Source organism: Lithobates pipiens, unplaced genomic scaffold (assembly GCF_037356315.1).
Source record: "Lithobates pipiens isolate NorthernLeopardFrog02 unplaced genomic scaffold, aLitPip1_a1.2 Scaffold_16, whole genome shotgun sequence".
Lineage (NCBI taxonomy): Eukaryota > Metazoa > Chordata > Amphibia > Anura > Ranidae > Lithobates > Lithobates pipiens.
Window position 1 is genome coordinate 385,964,796 of NW_027507748.1, and position 22,682 is coordinate 385,987,477.

The 22,682-nt window shown below is 45.5% G+C and overlaps 1 protein-coding gene across 1 annotated transcript in view; it reads right to left on the reverse strand.

Moving 5' to 3' along the window:
* Nucleotides 1–1,375: 1,375 nt before the first annotated feature.
* LOC143983034 (multidrug and toxin extrusion protein 2-like) overlaps nt 1,376–22,682 on the reverse strand; it is a 284,277-nt gene continuing 262,970 nt past the window's right edge. Inside the window, exons 16-17 of the mRNA XM_077482261.1 lie at nt 20,781–20,877; nt 1,376–2,724 (exon numbers count right to left, since the gene is read on the reverse strand). Of these exons, the coding sequence (XP_077338387.1) occupies nt 2,486–2,724; nt 20,781–20,877 (336 nt within the window). The 3' untranslated portion in view covers nt 1,376–2,485. The remainder of the gene's footprint in view (nt 2,725–20,780; nt 20,878–22,682) is intronic.

Genomic DNA, 22,682 nt, shown 5'->3' on the forward strand with positions numbered 1-22,682 from the left:
AATCACAACTGGCAACAAAATCTGCCTGGATAAGTGGCTGCAGGTGCTGCATGAAGCTGTCAAGGAGTTCTTTCTTACCCTAGGTTCACATCTCTGTGTTCTGTTCAGGCCATGTTTGCGTGGGCACAGCAGGCTATTTCAGTGGCGGCTGGTGTTTATTGAGTTGATGTTGCACCCACACCTGGGTAGGCTCTGGACGCATCCGGTTCCTGCTGAACAGGCCAAATTTGGAACCATGTATGACTGGCTTAAATGTATGCATTAGACTATAATTTTATTGTTAATATTTCTCCCCACTCAGTGTGAGGACAGTATGTGCTGGGTATTTATAATCATGTTTTCTATTAGTATTATTATTTATTGTATTTACTCTGAAATATGTATTTTGTTTTTTAATATTATTATGTGGTGTGAAATACTTTTGAAATTATTATTTTGTGAATCATATTTTAGGATATTTCAATAAAATAATTAATAAACAATGAGGTAAAATGCTGCCATGTATGAGGGATGATGCGACAGTGAAGAGTGAGACAGGAAAGCTTTATACCGTATTAAGTTTATTGGTCACAATGAAAGCAATACAGACAGCTTATATTGGAACGTCTTTAACAAATGTCATTCAAGGTAATTCTAATTGTGTAAACATTAACATACAATCACCTAATGCTGTCTAATAATGAGTGGATACTTGATGTATTGTTGTGTTTGTTCTGCTTTACACTTTCAAAATAAACAAATAAACAAAATAAATATAATAACATTTTCTCGTACTTTGGGGATGTGGTGCATCATTTGAGTGCCAATTCATTACCATATCTGGTTACTAATCACAATAAACGCAAAACAAACAAAAAATTGTTAAGCACTGCCAGGTCAGAATACCAGAACAGCAGCTGCATCTGAGTGCATGCAGCTGCTATTTGGCTGACAATTTTTGACTCAGCTCCCTCAATTTGCAGATTGAAGACTTCTGGGCAAGAGAGTGCTGACAGGGCCAAACGCTGTCCAAATTTCAGCTGGTTCATTAGGAATGGGCAGCTTTTAATAGCATAATTGTTGTGAATTGTTGTTGGACTTTGTGGTCAGTGTTTGTTCACCAGAAAGGTAATGCTGGTTGTATATTTGTGAATACTATTTTACTTTTTAATATTTTTTATTACATTTTTATACATATAAAAACATTCCATTTCAATTCAATCATATAAATATATACAAGCGTATACAAAACATTCATAATAAAAGCAAAACATAAAACACAGTCAACATACAATCAACATAACCATGGACCTGTGTCATAATGTTATAATGTACTCTATCATATCAGAGGTATTCCATCATGTTAAAGGTAGTCCATCATCCCACGCCACCCAGCCCCCCCCCCCCCCCCCCAAAAAAAGAGGGGGAAAACGAAAGAAATTATTTTCCCAAGCCCTATTAATTTACAAATTTATAAAGAGGAGAAATTATCAATTTTTACTTCCAATGAGAACTACACCAATGAAAGTGCCTAGTTACTAAATAACAACAGTAGTCTCTTACAAATACCCAAAAAGAAAAATTATAACACACCACATAATTTTGCCAAACCCTCTTGATTTATAAATTCATAAAGAGAAGTTCTCAATTTTTACTTCCATCGAGAACTATTCCAATAAAGTGAATTCTATTTTAATATAAGCCAAAGGAAATTAGGTTTTGGTTAACCTTGGAATTATCAATAGAATCCATAGTTTGTTTCCAATATGGAAGAATAGTGTAGTACAAATGACTGTTAATAATAATCTGATAAACTCCACAAAAGAACACATTTTCCCTGCTTGTCTAGAAATGATTGGCTAATTTTAGTTTGCTCTCAACATGAGCCCAGACATAAACGGCCATATTCATAGCTTTACTATGCTCATTAATTATGAGTGTAAGGTGGGTAAATGTGAAAAAAAATGTTTTTTTAGTAAACAGATGATTTCCTAACAAACAATGCACTCAATAGCAGTGAGAGTGAAACAAAAATGAGATCACAATAATGTTTACAGTACAAACTGTATTTCGAAAAAAAAAACGGGAGACCATTAAAACAATGTACAAATATTACTAAATTATTTGGAATTTGTTCTTTATAGAGTAAGGGTATTGTTTGTAACTAAAAAATAGCAGTTCATCTATAAAACCTCTACTGGCCTGATTTTTTTGCATTACACCATCATCCTACATTAAGTTTCGCACTTGTTTCTTTTACATGTTGTTGGATATGAGTCTTACTTTTGCAAGAGAGATTGCATTGATTTCATACATTCAAAGTCAGCTAAGTGTAGGCTCTGTGTGCTACCCCCCTAAAAAAAAAAAAAAAATGTATAAAAATTTACTGAAGTATTTTTGGTTAGGGGTTTATTAAGGTTTCTGGAACAGGCTTTAATGAGAAAATTGTCCTGGATACACAGCATACTCATTTGAGTGCGTTCATCGAGGTTAATTAGCTCTCACACTACCTTTTGGTAGTAATTAGTTTAATAGTGATACCAATAAAAAGTACACTAAGGGATATAAGCAATGCTAGTCCCCTCCGGACAATCAGCTGTCTAGTGGAGAGGATTTCACCCACAATGTTAGTTGTTTCCATTGGTAGATAATCTTTTAATTCCAGTTGCTTTGTATGATCTTCTCCAGAGGACATGTCATGCATGGCAATAGCACCAAAGCCAGAGTCAGACATTGTTGTGCCCCCTATAATACAGTAAAGATATAAAGATGATTTTATTATTATTATATAGTTTTATTGTATATTCGCAGATATCTGTAGGTGAGGCTCATATACGTAGCCTGTCCTCACTCACAAACAGTATATTCCCTTTTAAAATACTAAATCACAACATTTGTTACACAGTAACACAAAGCAGACCTTTCCTCTTTTTCATGTTAGCATGCATCTCTGCATGCTTATGTAAAATTACCTAACAGTTTTTATAAATGTTTTTCTGCTATGTTTACCTTTTTTCCCTTGCACTTCCTGGGTTCAACAAAGGCAGTGGTGACTACACTGAAATCTCGCAGTATTATCCTAATGCACATGTGTACTTCATTTTGCCCATGCACCTTATGAAATTAAATTTGTTTGCTGGGGTTAAAAAGAAGCTTGTTGCAGAAGTTTTTTTTTTGTCCCCAACAGATGTAAGTAGTGTCATACAGCACACGCGCAAATGGAATGGCATGACGTCACATGCTTAATCTTGTGCATGCACAGTATTATGAACAAAGCAGCACAGAGTTTTTGTATTTTTGCACAGAATTCTATATTTTTTTTAAACCTTTCTGTTATTAAAGTTTTGTAATAAACAAAAACTAAGAAAAAGGACATACAACAAAACAACACACTCATACTCAGGCACTTAGCCCACATAGGGACAGAATTGTAATTTATGTAGTATTATATGTATGATTTTTTGGATTGATACATTGGGACTAGGGATGAGCCGAACACCCCCCGGTTCGGTTCGCATCAGAACTTTCGAATGGACCACAAATTCGTACGAACTTTGAAGTCTATGGGACTCAAACGTTCAAAATAAAAAGTGCTAATTTTAATGGCTAATATGGAAGATACTGTCCTAAAAAGGGTTTGGGGACCTGGCTCCTGCCCCAGGGGACATGGGTCAATGCCTAAAATATTTTAAAAAATGGCCGTTTTGGCGGGAGCACTGATTTTAATGACGATTAAAGTGAAAAAAAATTGAAATATTCCTTTAAATATCATGCCTGGGGGGTGTCTATAGTATGCCTGTGAAGTGCCACGTGTTTCCCATGTTTAGAACAGTCCCTGCACAAAATTACATTTAAATGAAAAAAAGTAATTTCAAACTGCTTGCGTTTTTAATGTAATATCTGGTTCCGGCAATATGGAGGAAAATCATTGAGAAATCTGTTTGTAATTTTGAGCTGGTACATTTTTAAAGTGTAGCTCCAGTCAAAAAAATCCATTTTTAAGCTTTTTGGAAAACATAGGGAAGGGTTATCACCCCTGTGTAATTTGTTTTGCCGTCCGTCTTTTTTCATCTCACTTCCTGTTGTCTCCTTCCGTTTGCAAGTAGGAGACGTTTGTAAGTTGGATGTTTGAAAGTAGGGGCCTGCCCTATATGCTCTGCAGAAATGGCAGAAAAAGGTGTTGGTGTTGCCACAACATTGTAAGCCCTCAAAGTGACCAGCGGTGGGCGCTGGAGCGCCCTGCTGTGAACGATTATATCAAGAATTGTAATTACATGCCATTGTTGAACAGTGGTAGAAAAATTGGGCCTTTGGTGGTTGTGGTGCTGGTGCCACAACACTATAAGTCCTCACAGTTACTCTCGGTGGGCAAAGGAACGGGCCCTGCTGTGAAATAGTATATCAAGAATTGTAATTACATGCCCCTCTTAAACAGGGGCTGAAAAATCGGGCCTTAGGCACCGTTGCTGGTGCCACGACACTGCAACCTCTCCCATATACTCTAGTTGTAGTGCAGGAATGAGCCCTGCTGCAAAGCATTGCATCAAAAATTGTAATTAAACGCCCCTGTTAAACAGGGGCTGAAAAATTGGGCCTTAGGCACTGGTGCTGGTGCCACGACACTGCAACCTCTCCCATATACTCTAGTTGTGGTGCAGGAATGAGCCCTGCTGCAAAGCATTGCATCAAAAATTGTAATTAAACGCCCCTGTTAAACAGGGGCTGAAAAATTGGGCTGGTGGCATCACCCAGAACCAAAAATGTTCTTCCAACATATCAGCGGAGGAGGAAGAGGATAGACAATTAACATAACAGGACAGTCATTCAGCATCAGCATAGGCAGTCTTGAAGGGGGAAAAAAATCATTCGGTTACATCAGCTTCAGGTGCTTGGTAGCTGTGGGTGATCCAAGACTGATTCATCTTTATGAAGGTCAGTCAATCAACCGAGTCGGTGGACAGGCGCACCCTGTGATCGGTAACAAAGCCACCAGCAGCACTGAATGTGCATTCCAAAAGAACGCTGGATGCAGGACAGGCCAGTAGCTCAATTGCATACTGTGCAAGCTCTGGCCAGTGATCCATCCTCAAGACCCAGTAAGCCGGAGGATTTTCAGTGGGAAAGGTGTCCAAGTCTGACCTTGCTCCTAGGTATTCTTGCACCATGTAAATCAGACGCTGGCGATGGTTGCTGGAACCGATCATACCTTGGGGCTGCGGACTAAAAAATTGTCTGAACGCATCGGTCAGACGGCCACCTTCTCCACCGCTCCTTCTGACCGATGCCTCGGCAACACGTTGTCCAGGATCAGGAGTTTGTAACCTCTCAGTCTCTGGGAACGCGTTGCACAGACCTTTCTGCAAGGCCTCCCGGAGATGTCTCATCCTCTGCTCCCTCTGCGATCGCAAGATAAGGTCGGCAACCTTACCCTTGTACTGTGGATCAAGGAGAGTGGCCAGCCAGTAATGGTCCCTCTCCTTGATCCAAAGAATACAAGGATCCTTCCACAGGCTTTGCAGGATCAGGGAGGCCATGCAGCGTAGGTTAGCTGAGGCATTCGGTCCGGAGTCCTCTGGGTCACTAAGGACAACATGATCTGCAGATACCTCCTCCCAGCCACGTACAAGTCCACGTGTTTCTTGGGACTGTAAATCATCCCTACAAGACTGCTGCTGCTGATGCTGAGTGCCAGCCTCCACCTCCATGCTGACACAATCATCCTCCTCCTCCTCCTCGTCCTCTTCCTGTGAGATGGGTGGGACAGCAGGAACACTGTCTGGATAAAGGGGGCCTTGAGAGGCAAAGAAGTCCTCCTCTTCCTGCCTCTGTTCTGCCTCAAGTGCCCTGTCCATTATTCCACACAGCTTATGCTCCAACAGGTGGACAAGAGGTACAGTGTCACTGATGCATGCACTGTCACTGCTCACCATCCTTGTGGCCTCCTCAAATGGTGACAGGACAATGCATGCATCCCTGATCATGCCCCACTGGCATGGTGAGAAAAAACCAAGCTCCCCTGACCCTGTCCTGGTGCCGTAGTCGCACAGGTACTCATTGATGGCCCTCTGCTACGTGTGCAGCCACTGCAGCATGGCCAACGTTGAGTTCCACCTGGTGGGCATGTCACATATAAGGCGGTTCTTGGGCAAGTTCAACTCCTTTTGGCGCTCAGCCAGCCGAGCACAGGCATTAAATGAACGGCAGAAATGCACACAGACTTTCCTGGCCTGCTTCAGGACATCCTGTAAGCCCGGGTACCTGGCCAAGAACTGCTGCACCAGCAGGTTAAGGACGTGAGCCACACAGGGCACATGGGTCAGTTGTCCCTGTCGGAGGGCGGAGAGGAGGTTGGTGCCATTGTCGCAAACCACCATTCCTGGCTTAATCTGGTGTGGCGTCAACCACCTCTCGGCCTGCCCCTGCAGAGCTGACAAAATATCTGCCCCAGTGTGGCTCCTGTCCCCCAAACAAACCAGTGCAAGCACGGCATGGCATCGTTTTGCCTGCGTACTTGCGTAGCCCCTTGAACGCCTACGGAGCACCTCTGGTTCTGAGGACAGAGCACTGGAAGAGGCCATTGAGGAAGAAGAAGAGGAGGGGGTGGAGGAGAGAGGTGTGTAACAACCAGTAGTAGCATTTTGGAGGCGTTGTGGCGGAACAACCTCCAACACTACTGCACTTTGTCCTGCATCCTTCCCAGCTGCCAGAAGAGTGACCCAATGGGCCGTGAAAGACAGGTAACGTCCCTGTCCATGCCTGCTGGACCATGAGTCAGCGGTAATATGCACCTTACCGCTGACTGCCCTGTCCAGCAAGGCAAGGACATTGCCTTCCACATGCCGGTAGAGAGCCGGAATCACCTTCCATGAGAAAAAGTGGCGTTTGGGGACCTGCCACTGAGGAACCGCACATTGTACAAACTCACGGAAGGGGGCTGAGTCTACCAACTGAAAAGGCAGCAGTTGAAGTGCTAGTAATTTAGCCAAGCTAGCATTCAACCGCTGGGCATGTGAATGGCTGGGAGTGAACTTCTTTCGACGGTCCAGCAGCTGGGGCAGGGAATTTGCCTGCTATAGTCCGACGTGGGTGTACTGCTAGCAGAGTGCCCGCAAGCACTTGGCTGTGACACACCTAATTGTAAACCTTCATTCCTCTCAGAGCAGGTTTCAGAGAGGACTGACGGTCTAGTGGGGTTGGAGATCCCAGCTGATGAGGAGCAAGGAGAGGTCCGCTTTGTTCTTTGGTGTGGGTCTTTGAGGTACGCTTGCCAACGAGCTGCATGGCAGGTCAACATATGTCTGGTCAAGCATGTGGTGCCCAAGCGGCTGATGTTTTGGCCATGTGAGATACGCTTGAGACATATGTTGCAAATAGCAGCGGTGCGATCTGATGCACTCGTCTTAAAAAAGGCCCACACCAAAGAACTTTTAGAATAACGCGCAGAGGCAGCGCCCTGCACAGACAGAGCTCTGCGGTGTGATTCAGTCAGTGTGCTGCCCCTAAGCTGGCCCCCGGAGTGCATCCTGTCTCGTTGGACATGTGCCTCCTCCTCTCTCCTACCAGGCACACATGTGGAGTCAGTGCCCTCATCATCCCCTCCCTCTTTATCGCTGGAGCAAACCTGGCAGTATGCTGCAGCTTGTGAAACATGACTGCCAGATTGCTGTCCTTCTTGAGCAGCCCCTCTCTCTGCCCTCACGCTACTGCCTTCCTCTAGCTGAGTATCATCATCAGAGCCTACAAAACACTGGGCAACCTCCTGGAGCATGTACCCAACACTGTGCTCAAAGAGTTCAGGGGACTTCTCAGGAGGACGTAGTGGGTCTAGGGAAGGAGTCCCTGATGATGACATTGAGACAAGGGAAGATGATGCGTTGGCAGCTTCTTTGATAGTACCCTGAGCCTGGGTGAGAGAGGATGAAGAGGATGAAGAGGGCTTGGTCATCCACTCTACCAAGTCTTCGGCATGTTGCGGCTCAACATGTCCAGCTGCCGAAAATAAGAACAAGCATGTCCCATGGCCACGTGCTGATGATGACGATGCACCGCGTCCACGACCAGCACTGTTGTCTCTAGACACAGAGCCTGCTTGCCCTCTTTTATCGGCTCGTGCCTGTCTGCCTCTCCTTGTTGGCCTTCCAGACATGGTAATGGCCTGAAGGGAAATGGGAAAACCAGCAATTGGGTAGTGTATATTGTGCTGGAGGCACACAACACCCACTAGCTCCTGCAGATGCCTTTATTATAGAACAGGAATTAAAGGGTAGATACTGGTGTATATTGTGCTTTGCTTGAGGCACACAACACCAACTAACTCATGCAGATGGCAGATGGCTCAATTAGAGAAGAGCTATATAGGTTGATAATGGTGTATACTGCGGTCAGGGCACGCAGACAACACCCACAATCTCCTACAGCTGACTGAAAGCTCTATTACAGAAGAGCAATATAGCTAGCTATATAGGTGGATATAATGGTGTATAGTGCGGTCAGGGCACGCAGACAACACGCACAATCTCCTACAACTGACTGAAAGCTCTATTACAGAAGAGCAATATAGCTAGCTATATAGGTGGATATAATGGTGTATAGTGCGGTCAGGGCACGCAGACAACACGCACAATCTCCTACAACTGACTGAAAGCTCTATTACAGAAGAGCACTATAGCTAGCTATATAGGTGGATATAATGGTGTATAGTGCGATCAGGGCACACAGACAACACGCACAATCTCCTACAACTAACTGAAAGCTCAATTACAAAAGAGCAAAATAGCTAGCTATATAGGTGGATATAATGGTGTATAGTGCGGTCAGGGCACGCAGACAACACGCACAATCTCCTACAACTGACTGACAGCTCTATTACAGAAGAGCAATATAGCTAGCTATATAGGTGGATATAATGGTGTATAGTGCGGTCAGGGCACGCAGACAACACGCACAATCTTCTACAATTGACTGAAAGCTTTATTACAGAAGATCAATATAGCTAGCTATATAGGTGGATATAATGGTGTATAGTGCGGTCAGGGCACGCAGACAACACGCACAATCTCCTACAACTGACTGAAAGCTCTATTACAGGATAATGGTGTATACTGCGCTAAGAGCACATAGACAACACCCAGAAAACTCCTGCAGATGGCTGAAAGCTTAATTACAGAAGAGCAATATAATTAGCTATATAGGTGGATAATGGTGTATACTGCACTCAGGTCACACATACAACACCCAGAAACTCCTGCAGATGGCTGATAGCTAAATTACAGAAGAGCAATATAGCTATATAGCTGGATAATGGTGTATACTGCACTCAGGGCACACAGAAAACACCCAGAAACTCTTGCGGGTGGCTGAAAGCTCAATTACAGAAGAGCAATATAATTAGCTATATAGGTGGATAATGGTGTATACTGCACTCAGGTCACAAAGACAACACCCAGAAACTCCTGCAGATGGCTGAAAGCTCAATTACAGAAGAGCAATATAATTAGCTATATAGGTGGATAATGGTGTATACTGCACTCAGGTCAAACAGACAACACCCAGAAACTCCTGCAGATGTCTGAAAGCTCAATTACAGAAGAGCAATATAATTAGCTATATAGGTGGATAATGGTGTATACTGCACTCAGGTCACACAGACAACACCCAGAAACTCATGCAGATGGCTGAAAGCTCAATTATAGAAGAGCAATATAGCTATATAGGTGGATAATGGTGTATACTGCACTCAGGTCACACAGACAACACCCAGAAACTCATGCAGATGGCTGTAAGCTCAATTACAGAAGAGCAATATAATTAGCTATATAGGTGGATAATGGTGTATACTGTACTGAGGTCACACAGACAACACCCACAAACTCCTGTAGCTAGCTGAAAGCTCAATTACAGAAGAGCAATATAGCTATATAGGTGGATAATGGTGTATACTGCGCTCAGGGCACACAGACAACACCCACAAACTCCTGCAGCTGGCTGAAAGCTCAATTACAGAAGAGCAATATAGCTATATAGGTGGATAATGGTGTATACTGCGCTCAGGTCACACAGACAACACTCAGAAACTCCTGCAGATGGCTGAACGCTCAATTACAGAAGAGCAATATAGCTATATAGGTGGATAATGGTGTATACTGCGCTCAGGGCACACAGATAACACCCACAAACTCGTACAGATGGATGAAAGCTCAATTACAGAAGAGCAATATAGCTATATAGGTGGATAATGGTGTATACTTCGCCCAGGGCACACAGACAACACCCACAAACTCCTACAGCTGGCTGAAAGATCAATTACAGAAGAGCTATATAGCTATATAGGTGGATAATGGTGTATACTGCGCTAAGGGAACACAGACAACACCCAGAAACTCCTGCAGATGGCTGAAAGCTCAATTACAGAAGAGCAATATAGCTATATAGGTGGATAATGGTGTATACTGCGCTCAGGGCACACAGACAACACCCACAAACTCCTGCAGATGGCTAAAAGCTCAATTACAAAACAGCAATATAGCTATATAGGTGGATAATGGTGTATAAAGCGTTCAGGGCACACAGACAACACCCACAAACTCCTACAGATGGCTGAAAGCTCAATTACAGAAGAGCAATTTAGCTATATAGGTGGATAATGGTGTATACTGCGCTCAGGGCACACAGACAACACCCACAAACTCCAACAGCTGGTTGAAAGCTCAATTACAGAAGAGCAATATAGCTATATAGGTGGATATTGGTGTATACTGCGCTAAGGGCACACAGACAACACCCACAAACTCCTGCAGATGGCTGAAAGCTCAATTACAGAAGAGCAATATAATTAGCTATATAGGTGGATAATGGTGTATACTGCACTCAGGTCACACAGACAACATCCAGAAACTCTTGCAGATGGCTGATAGCTCAATTACAGAAGAGCAATATAGCTATATAGGTGGATAATGGTGTATACTGCACTCAGGGCACACAGAAAACACCCAGAAAATCTTGCAGATGGCTGAAAGCTTAATTACAGAACAGCAATATAATTAGCTATATAGGTGGATAATGGTGTATACTGCTCTCAGGTCACATAGACAACACCCAAAAACTCCTGCAGATGGCTGAAAGCTCAATTACAGAAGAGCAATTTAGCTATATAGGTGGATAATGGTGTATACTGCTCTCAGGTCACATAGACAACACCCAAAAACTCCTGCAGATGGCTGAAAGCTCAATTACAGAAGAGCAATATAATTAGCTATATAGGTGGATATAATGGTGTATAGTGCGGTCAGGGCACGCAGACAACACGCACAATCTCCTACAACTGACTGACAGCTCTATTACAGAAGAGCAATATAGCTATATAGGTGGATAATGGTGTATACTGCGCTCAGGGCACACAGACAACACCCACAAACTCCTGCAGATGGCTAAAAGCTCAATTACAAAACAGCAATATAGCTATATAGGTGGATAATGGTGTATAAAGCGTTCAGGGCACACAGACAACGCCCACAAACTCCTACAGATGGCTGAAAGCTCAATTACAGAAGAGCAATTTAGCTATATAGGTGGATAATGGTGTATACTGCGCTCAGGGCACACAGACAACACCCACAAACTCCAACAGCTGGTTGAAAGCTCAATTACAGAAGAGCAATATAGCTATATAGGTGGATATTGGTGTATACTGCGCTAAGGGCACACAGACAACACCCACAAACTCCTGCAGATGGCTGAAAGCTCAATTACAGAAGAGCAATATAATTAGCTATATAGGTGGATAATGGTGTATACTGCACTCAGGTCACACAGACAACATCCAGAAACTCCTGCAGATGGCTGATAGCTCAATTACAGAAGAGCAATATAGCTATATAGGTGGATAATGGTGTATACTGCACTCAGGGCACACAGAAAACACCCAGAAAATCCTGCAGATGGCTGAAAGCTTAATTACAGAACAGCAATATAATTAGCTATATAGGTGGATAATGGTGTATACTGCACTCAGATCTCACAGACAACACCCAGAAACTCCTCCAGATGGCTGAAAGCTTTATTACAGAACAGCAATATAATTAGCTATATAGGTGGATAATGGTGTATACTGCACTCAGGTCACATAGACAGCACCCAAAAACTCCTGCAGATGGCTGAAAGCTCAATTACAGAAGAGCAATATAATTAGCTATATAGGTGGATAATGGTGTATACTGCGCTCAGGTCACACAGACAACACCCAGAAACTCCTGCAGCTGGCTGAAAGCTCAATTATAGAAGAGCAATATAGCTAAATAGGTGGATAATGGTGTATACTGCACTCAGGGCACACAGACAACACCCAGAAACTCCTGCAGATGGCTGAAAGCTCATTTACAGAAGAGCAATATAATTAGCTATATAGGTGGATAATGGTGTATACTGCACTCAGGTCACACAGACAACACACATAAATTCCTGCGGATGGCTGAAAGCTCAATTACAGAAGAACAATAGAATTAGCTATATAGGTGGATAATGTTGTATACTGCACTCAGGTCACACAGACAACACCCACAAACTCCTGCAGATGGCTGAAAGCTCAATTACAGAAGATTAATATAGCTATATACGTGGATAATGGTGTATACTGCGCTCAGGGCACACAGACAACACCCACAAACTCCTGCAGCTGTCTGAAAGCTCAATTACAGGAGAGCAATATAGCTATATAGGTGGATAATGGTGTATACTGCGCTCAGGGCACACAGACAACACCCACAAACTCCTGCAGATGGCTGAAAGCTCAATTACAGAAGAGCAATATAGCTATATAGGTGGATAATGGTGTATACTGCGCTCAGGGCACACAGACAACACCCACAAACTCCTACAGATGGATGAAAGCTCAATTACAGAAGCGCAATATAGCTATATAGGTGGATAATGGTGTATACTGCGCCCAGGGCACACAGACAACACCCACAAAAAATCCTACAGCTGGCTGAAAGCTCAATTACAGAAGAGCAAGAACGCTAAATAGGTGGATAATGGTGTATACTGCGCTCAGGGCACACAGACAACACCCACAAACTCCTGCAGATGGCTGAAAGCTCAATTACAGAAGAGCAAGAACGCTAAATCAGTGAATAACGGATGGTGTATACTGTGTTGAAGGTACACAGACAACACCCACTAACTTCTGCAGATGCCAACAAACTACACAAGCTTATAGAGTGTGGGGCGTGTACTACACAGCCTGAGCTATGATTGGCCACAGGCATCCTGGCAATCATGGCTCTCCTCGCTGCTGGCGCTGTGATTGGCCAAGCATGCGGGGTCACAGTGCATGCTTAGCCATTCATGAGCCAGCAATGCACTGCGATGGCGCAGTGCATTGTGGGCCGTAAGTGTCACACGAATTTGGCGCGAACGGCCCAAGAGTTCTGGCTTCGCTGAACGGCGTTCGAGTCGCTATTCTATAGCGTGACATTTTGCACAGATTTTATTTCACTTTATGTATTGTTATATATATATATATATATATATATATATATATATATATATATATATATATATATATATATATATATATATATATATATATATATATATATGATATGTGATTTTTTTTGCATTATTTGGACTTTATTTAAGGTCACATATTTATTGCATTATTTGCACTTTATATTTCACATTTATGCACATTTATGGAGCTGATCAAGCTCTACGCTGGTATATACATTTTTGGGAAATTTGAATTTGATATCACAAATTGTGTGTTGGCAGCTGTATTTAGACATATTTTTCCTCTTTAAATTTTTAAATATTGGAATAAAAATGATACATTTTTATTTGTGGGTGTTACGTGTGAAGGCCTCTTGAGCCCCCTCCCTAGGGAAAGATTGCCTTGACTGATGGGGACATGGCCAGGTGCCGGACAAGGGAAATTATTGGTTGAAACATACTGGATGGGATGGGCCTGAGCTCAGGGAACGTGTGCCCCAGGGAATTCTGGGTCTTTTGGAAGAGTCGGATGGAAGAGCTGCTGTGGACCCTGCACCTCTGCCATGGACACTGACCTTCTGTTGGCCAGGGTCTACGAGCTGGCTCTCCAAGGCTAGGCTGACTGGCTGTTCTCCCTCCTTATTCCTGAGATATTGTTCCAACCCTCCTTTTTCATTGCCACCTGCGGGGCCCCCAGCTTCTAGGGCCAGGGGACGCACCCGTCCGCCTTCCCGCCTGAGCCCCAGTCCTTCCAGGCCTTCCTAATCTCCTGCCACCCCCCCCCCCACGTTCCTCTGGAGCGCCTGTTGCTATGGGTCCCGGCTCTCCCCCCCCCTCTGCCCCCCCTGCTGCTTTCTGCCACCAGAGTTCTCCCCGGTGGGCCCCCCATCTGTTTACTCTGCGGGCTGAGACTTCTCTCGCCAGGCTCACTCCCGGAGCCCCAGAGTCCTCCGGCGGTCCGCCTGGGATCTTCTGGCTGTTCCCCCCTTGCGTGAGCTCCCCACTCAGCACGGGTGGGAGCCATGGCGTTTCCTGCCTCTGCTCACAGCTCGCTGGTACCTGCTATTGCTCTCCCTGGTTCCCCCCTGCACTCCGTAGGCGCCCAGCAGATCAGAGTGTGGGGGGCTGCACGAAGTTCGTCTGGCGGTGCCAGATGCCGCTCCTGCCAGCCCGGAGCTGCTGTACTGGCCGCCAATCCTCCTCCTTCTTCAACACTGTCTGGATCAGCTGGCATGTCCCTGCCAGCGTCTCTCCCTGCGCCCCACTGGACGGGAGATTCAAATATGGCTACAGGCCACACTGCCTCTGAAATGTCCCCCGTGCATCCACATCCCCCTGTACCTGGCTGGGTGTGGGATGGCAGAGCTGCACATGCTTCTCTCCCCCTGCCTTCCTGCATCCCCCTACACTCTGCTGGGTGGGGGATGGCAGAGCTACACATGCTGCTGACCCCTGCCTTCCCGCATCCCACTGCACCCGGCTGGGTAGGCAATAGTCGTGCTGCATGTGCCTCTCACCCCCTGCATCGGGCACCTGCCTTCCCACATCTCCCTGCGCCCGGCTGGGTGGGTGATGGCCAACGGTCGCCTGCTCTCCTCCCCTCATCACTGACCTCTGCCCACCAGCAGCTCCCTGCGCCCGGCTGGGCGGGAGATTCCTACCAGACGTCCGCTGCCACAGTCTTGCCCAAGTCTGCCACCCTGCACCATCTCCCTGTGCCTAGCAGGGAGGAAAATTCCCATTTGATGCCTGCCACTGTGGCCTTGCCTCTGCCTGCTACTTGGCACCATCTCCTTGTGCCCAGCAGAGAGGGATATACGCACACGCCACGCCCAAGATGTGGGCTGCACCTGCTACAAGTCCTCCATCCGGGGTCTCCGGTTGCTCCAGATACTGCTCGGCTGCCGTCCTCTGCCCCCGGGCTCCTCAGGGTCGGTGGCCTACTGGCTCACCAGTCATCAAAATTTGTTAAGGTGATGGACATCGCGGCCCACCGTTGGCTCCTCCCACAGATGATCCTGCACCGGGCGTTCCTCCTCGACCTGCTGTTGGTTGACCTTCTTTGGCTGCACATCCGTGACTCAGTGAGTATGACTGTGATTTGATTTGTGGTAGGTCCAGTGATGCTGCCATATCGGGTCCACTGGGTGAACGCATTGTTACGGTCATAAGATCTTCCCTGGCTAGAACGGCCTTGATCTTGAGGGACGGTTTGGACCGTGGTTTTTGGATCCCCTTTACTCCTTCGGATATGCCGACCATAGCACCTAATTTAAAAACGGCTGTTCAATTAGAGTCCATGGTGGCTGAGAAACTCCAGGAGGAATTGTATTTGGGGCGTATGGTGGGCTCCTTTCCACAACCTGAGGGTTTCCCCCCTCGATGTGGTCCCCAAAAGGGCTGAGGGAAAATTCAGCCTTATCCACTATCTCTCCTATCCTTCTGGCCCCTCGGTCAATGACGGCATTGACAAGGAGGAATCCAAGGTCCACTATGCCTCTTAAAGCATGAGCCATGAAGGGGGTGGCTGCTCCCCACCATTATATCTATATCACCAAGCACACGTGGGATCACTTGAGGATGTGGCTATCCTTTCTCCAGTCCTACAATGGCCAGTCATGTTGGTTGCTGGAGCAGGTACCGAACTCACAGCTAGAGCCATACACTGATGTGGCTGGCTCCTGTGGTTTCGGTGCCTTTTTCCAGGGTGAGTGGTCTGCTGAGTGGTAGCCGGCTTCATGGGCCTGCATGGATCTTTTGCGCAACCTCACACTGCTGGAGCTCTTTCCAATTAATGTCACCTTTGAGCTGTGGGGCAATCGGTTGCGCAATCACCAGGTGGTTTTCTGGTCTGATAACATGAGCGTGGTGCAGGTGGTCAATTAACAGTCTGCCAGATCCCCTCTGCTTGTGTCGTTGCTGCGTTTTTTGGTTCTAAAGTGCCTGCAGTTTAATGTATGCTTTAGAGCTAGGCATGTCCCTGGAACTGCTAACCATATTGCTGATGCTCTCTCTCGTTCACAGCTTGATCGTTTCTGTGCCCTGGCCCTGTCGGCTTCCCTGCCCAGTCTAGTCGTGGAACCTCGTTTCCAATGTTTGCTATACCTCCACCAGGTGTCGCTGTCCCCGCGGACGTGAGCATGGTACTGTTGTGTGTGGGACGAATGGGTCCAGGTATCAGGAGGTGGTTTTCCATCTCGTCTTCACAGGAAAGATGCGTAACGTTATTTTCTTATCTTGTTTATTTGTTGCAAAAAGGTTCTTCTGGTTCCACGGTTTTGTCAGCTATGTCTGCTTTGTCCTTCTGGTTTCAGCTCCTTGGGTGGGTATACATCACAAATGCGTTTCTTGTTCATCGGGTCTTGCGGGGTTGGAGACGTGTGACTCACTCCCCCGATTCCAGGCACCCGGTTTCCCTCACTATTCTCTCCAGTATCCTTTCCCTGTTGCCGTCCGTTTGCTTTTCCCTGTTCGAGACTCTTCTTTTACAAGTGGCTCTCTCTTGGGCGTTTTTTGGGGCTTTTCGCATCTGCAAATTGGTTTCAATATCCACGTCCTTGTTGGGTTGCTATCCTGGTGGAGGACGTTACCTTTTATGAGCTCTGCGTGCCGGTTTTGTTGCGCACATCAAAAACCGACAACTTTGGTAAGGGCAGAAGGGTTGTTTTGTACCCTTGTAGGGTGCCCTTCTGCCCTCTTTCATTGGCCTCCCCCTTCCTGTCCTCGCACCCCCGGTCCATATTCTCCATCCACCCTATACCCCTCTCCCTTTTTTTTCTCTCCCTCACATGTCAGGTTCTTTTTCCTCTCTTTTTTCCATTCTCCTTTTCTCAAATTTTTCTTCTTCCTTTACCTTTATCCTTCTCTGTCCAATCTCCTTTCTTTTGCTTCTTTCATATTACCGATTAAATCCTATTAGTGGTATTACTGATATATATGTAGTTTCAGATATATCCCTAACTCTAACCATTCCTAGTTACTATTTCTATCCCTCTTTCTATATCATTAAGTTAATAAGTACATGCCGCTGGTTATAATAATGAATGAATGAATGAAATACTTATATAGCGCACAATGCGAACTGAATCGCCTCTAGGCGCTGTGGCGAGCTTTGATCATCTGCTAAAAGAGGAAGGTCTTGAGTTTTTTCCTAAAAGCCAGGTGATTTTCTTCCAGGCGGATGTTTATTGGTAGAGCATTCCATAGCCGAGGCCCTTGGACAGCGAATCTCCGATCCCCCTTGGATTTATACCGGGCTTTGGGCACGAGGAGGAGGTTTTTGTTGGCTGATCGAAGACTGCGGTTTGGTGTGTAATGATTTATTTTCTCCATTAGGTATTGCGGAGCTTCTCTATGCACGCATTTGTGGGTGAGGCAAAGGGTCTTGAACGTGATCCGATTTTTTACGGTTAGCCAATGTAAGCTCCTCAGTGAAGGAGAAATGGATTCCCAGGGTTTTTTTCCTGTTATCAGCCTTGCCGCCGTGTTTTGGATCAGTTGTAATCGCGCAAGTTGATATTGTGGTAATCCTATGTAAAGCGAGTTTGCGTAGTCCAGTCGTGAATTAATGATTGTTCCAACTACCACTGCTTTGTCATTCTTTGGGATAAAAGGGATGAGTCTGCGAAGCATGCGCAGCAGATGGTGAGATCGACTGACTACTGCTCCTATTTGCGCATCCATTGACATTTGTGCGTCTAAAATAACCCCGAGACTCTTCGCTTTGGTCTTTGGGGAGATAGTCTGCCCAAAGACGGTTGGTGGAGACCAGGAGGTTTTGGTTGCGGGCTTATGATTTGGGTGTAAGATAAGAAGCTCTGTCTTTGATTGGTTCAGCTGGAGGGAGTTGGTGGTCATCCAGTCCTCTATTGATTTGAGGCAGTTTTCAAGTTGTTGTTGGTGATCTTTTTTTCCATTGATCCGGAAATAAAGTTGCGTGTCGTCAGCGTAAGAGTGGAAGCAGAGATCTGAGCATCTGATGATTTGAAGGAGTGGGCGAATGTAAATGTTGAAGAGAACGGGTGACAACGGAGAGCCTTGAGGGACTCCGCAGGTGACTGCCCGAGTTTCGGAGAGGAATTTTCCTAGTTTCACTGTCTGTGACCGATTTCCTAGGAAGGACGCGAACCAATGGAGATCTATGTCTTGGACTCCGGCTACTTCTGTGAGGCGGACGAGTAGAGTATTGTGATCTACTGTATCAAACGCTGCACTTAGGTCTAGCAGTACGAGGAGACACGGCTCTCCGTCATCTGCCGCTTCGAGGGCGTCATCCCAAATCTTGAGGAGAGCTGTTTCTGTTCCATGACCCGGGCGGAAGGTCATGGAAGGTCAGATACAACAGCAAAATCGAATTAAAATTACAGTTATTAATCCCATTATTTACTGTATAATTATACTTCTATCTGTGCTTCTTCAAATACACTGATAGTGCTGTTACTTGATGCCCAAACTGAAGGTGCTGCCTGTTCGCCCTCACGCCCCTCACCGACCCTAGGGAACCTTTCCACCTGTGTAACTCCCTGTAAGTCTCGCAGTTGCGCTCGGCTCCCTCCGTTGGTGTGTGTCGGCTAGCCGGGGACCCTGCCAGGACCGGGTAGTGGAAGTCCTACAGGATCTCAGGCTCAGGAGAAATGGCTATACTTACGCGAATGGTAACTATGTCAAAGTGTTTATCATTATTATATTTATTATATACATTTGTTTATATTGATGTATTTCCATACATGTAAATTTAATTACAGGGCATATATCCTCTGAAGAAGACCCGATGGAGTCAAAACGCACCAGGATTCACTTAAGAGCTTGAACACTGTGTATCACTGTGTTTAGTTTCCCATGTGTAGTTGCACTTCCTTATCTTCTGTACCATAGCTCATAATTTTACTGTAATTGTCACCCCTTGAAACTATGTCTCATTAAAGTTTATTCAATTTTAAACCTGTTGTTATCCTTTCAACACCGCTTTGCTGCCTAGAAAACCCCTCTTGGGGGGACAACTTCCCCTTTTTCGATAGTACTCAGGGTGTGCAGCATCCCTTTCTTTTCCCAAGTGTTTCCCTGTTTCTATGCCCCGGGTTCCCTAGTTTCTTTGTCCACGCCGAATTCCTCCTCTCTTAGCAAGTTCCAATTTTTGCAGGCTTTTTGTTACTGCCTCGAAAAACTGTGCCTCCCTTCATGTGACTTTGCAACCCACTCCTTTCAAATCGGCGCTGCCACTGCGGCTTCGGGTATGGGTTTCTCTGATATGGAACTCCAGTGTTTGGGTAGGTGGGAATCGTCTCATTTTTCTTTGTACATCCGCCCACACTTGTTTTAATTTTCAGATCGTTACCCGACTCTGGTCTGGATCATTGGAGATTCCTTCATTTACTGGGTCGTCATCGGGCAGAAGTTCGGAGCCACGAGAAGAATTTGGGTTTTACCTATGATCTCACCAGGATCTGCTGGCTTTGGCTTCGAGGTTTACGATGGCCTCAGGTCCTTCCAGAGTGTTTGCACCTTTGGTCCCACGTGTCTGGCCCCATCATCTTGATTCTTCACGCTGGAGGGAATGATGTGGGTTATACATGTTCTGTGCACTTAATTTCTGCTATCAAACGGGACATTGCTAAATGCTATGCAGTTTATACAAATTTGGTGCTCATCTGGTCGGAAATCGTGTCTTGCCTGCTATGGGCCAGGGAAATACCTGGCCCCTGGCTGGAACACTTCCGTCGCAAAGTTAACGCCCAGGTCACCAGGTTTGTTCGACAAATCGGGGGGTTCGTCATCTGTCACAAGGTTCTGGAGGGTACTAATGATGATCTGTTGAGACCGCAAGGCGGTCACCTTAATGATATTGGGTTTGACATCTTCAACCTTGGCCTGCAGCAAGGTGTGGAACAGGCGCTGGCTGAGGTGGGGCGCTCGTCAGCTATCCACTGATGGGTGGATGGCAGTTTCTTGACCCTGCCTGCATTTAAAGTTGCTGTAACGTTGTCTTTCCAGCACTTATGATAAGGACAGGCCCCACTTCCCCCTTTTGGAATTGAGTGCTCACCCTTCCAACCTAATGGTTGTAAATGTCTTATTTAATGGGGTAAAAGGACAAGGGTGGTAGGGGATTTGATCCCATTGTGTTACATTAATTGTAACCTAGGCCCATTGCATCTGAGCAGTCATGCATGGAGTACTGAGAAAATCCATTTGTAGTAATTTGTCACCTTTAACACGAGAGTAAAGTAGAATAAAAAGTACTGATAGATATCTAAATGATCCTGGCCATTCAAACAGTATACCAACACTTTGTTCATTCTTTTGTGTGTTCAACTTACCATTATCCACTAATCCATAATCAGATTTCAAAACATCTGTTTGTGAAGTTCTGGGGTCAGGGACATTCACTGGCTTCACTCCAGCTCTTATTCTAGCCTAACAGAGTGAAATGTATAATTGGGTGCAATTAGTACACACAATAATCCATTGTACAATATGTCTTAAATGGGGGGGGGGGGGAGTCATAGAAAATTTTGATCCTCTATTTTCATGGTAACCTTTCATACACAGGGATCCTTATTTTCTACAATCTTTTACTAACAACAGTAAGTGTCATCAATGTTTAATTCTGCAGATACAATAGTTCCATAAAAAAAGTATGCTTAAAGTATATCTAAACCCAAAAACAAAGATGTTATATATTGCAACTAACCAGTACATAGATGTGGTGGTTGCATTAGGATTTATTTTTAGGCTAAGTACATTATCAATAGTGGCGGGACAAGGTCGGGTCATCCAGTGCCCAGGGTAATGACACCAAACTGCACTCCCCAGGTGGAGTGGTGGGCGGGCCTAATAGTGGTATGTGCAGCGCAAACCCTTAATGTATACAACGGGTGTGGCATGCACTAAGATAGTATCAATGGTTGCGCACCACCACAGCAAACTGGAGAGTATAAGGTTGGGTTTACACAACCTGATGAGAAAAGTGTTAGGTTTTGCATGGTGCCTCACCTTTTAACAATGCAAGGCACTGTTTCCTTTTTCTAAACTTTTATAGGAATGTCACAAAGTAATAGTTCATTAATTTCTATGCACAGAAGCTGATCTGCTGGCTATAGAAATGCAGGGTCACACAGATGGCTGCAGAGCAGTGTGGAAAAATTTAATTGGATATTTTTTTACTAATCTGCCCCAGTGTAAAAGTGTGAACGAGACACACTTAAAACACTGTTTTCTGTGTTTCCTTGTGGAGAGCTGCATATTTATTTTCTACAGAAAAACGCAGCTCTCTGCACTAGTGTGAACCAGCCCTAATGTGGTGCACTATCTTTCCTGCAGAAAATATGGGGCTAACAGTGGCAAAAGGAAGAAATGGTGTGATGGCCCTTGGATCAGCGGTGTAGCCGAAGGGAAAAAATGTCCTTGTGTCAATGGTGTCACTAGAAGGAAATAATGTCCCTGTGTGAGCGGTGTGGCTGGAAGGAAAATATATCCCTGCATTGGTGATGTCAGTAAAAGACATAATGCTGCTGTATCATTGCTGGTAGGGAAAAATTGCTGCTGCATTAATAGTGTGAGTTTTATGCCGCGTACACACGATCAAACTATCCGGCGGAAAAGTCCGGCGGACCAGAGTCCGCCGGACAATCCGCCCATGTGTGGGCTCCGGCTGACTTTTTTTACCCAAAAGTCCGGCGGACTTAGAAAGTAGTTTTGACTCAAGAACTGTCCGCCGGACTCGCAGTCCGGTGGACAATACAGCCGGGTGTGTGCTAGTCCGCCGTACTTTTGAAATGAACAGACTTTCCCGCACGGAGAAAAGTCCATTCATTTTGAGCATGGCTCCAGGTAGACGGGACTAGTGAAGGAAGTCAATGGTAGCGAAAGTCAATGAGATTGACACGTCACTGGTCCCGTCACCTGGTATGGACTTAAAGGGGAAGCCCTACACCGAAAAAACGGTGTGGGGGTCCCCCCCCAGGTCCATATCAGACCCTTATCCGAGCATGCTACCTGGCCAGTCAGGAAAGGGGGTGGGGACGAGCGAGCGCCCCCCCCCCCCCCCGTTTTTTCGGCGTAGGGCTTCCCCTTGAGGTCCATACCAGGTGATGGGACCAGCGACGTGTCAATATCGCTGCTAAAGGCGGCGACATTGACTTCCTTCGCTAGTCCCGGCTACCTGGAGCCGCGTTCAAAATGAACAGACTTTTCTCCATGTGTGGGCAAGTCCGCTCATT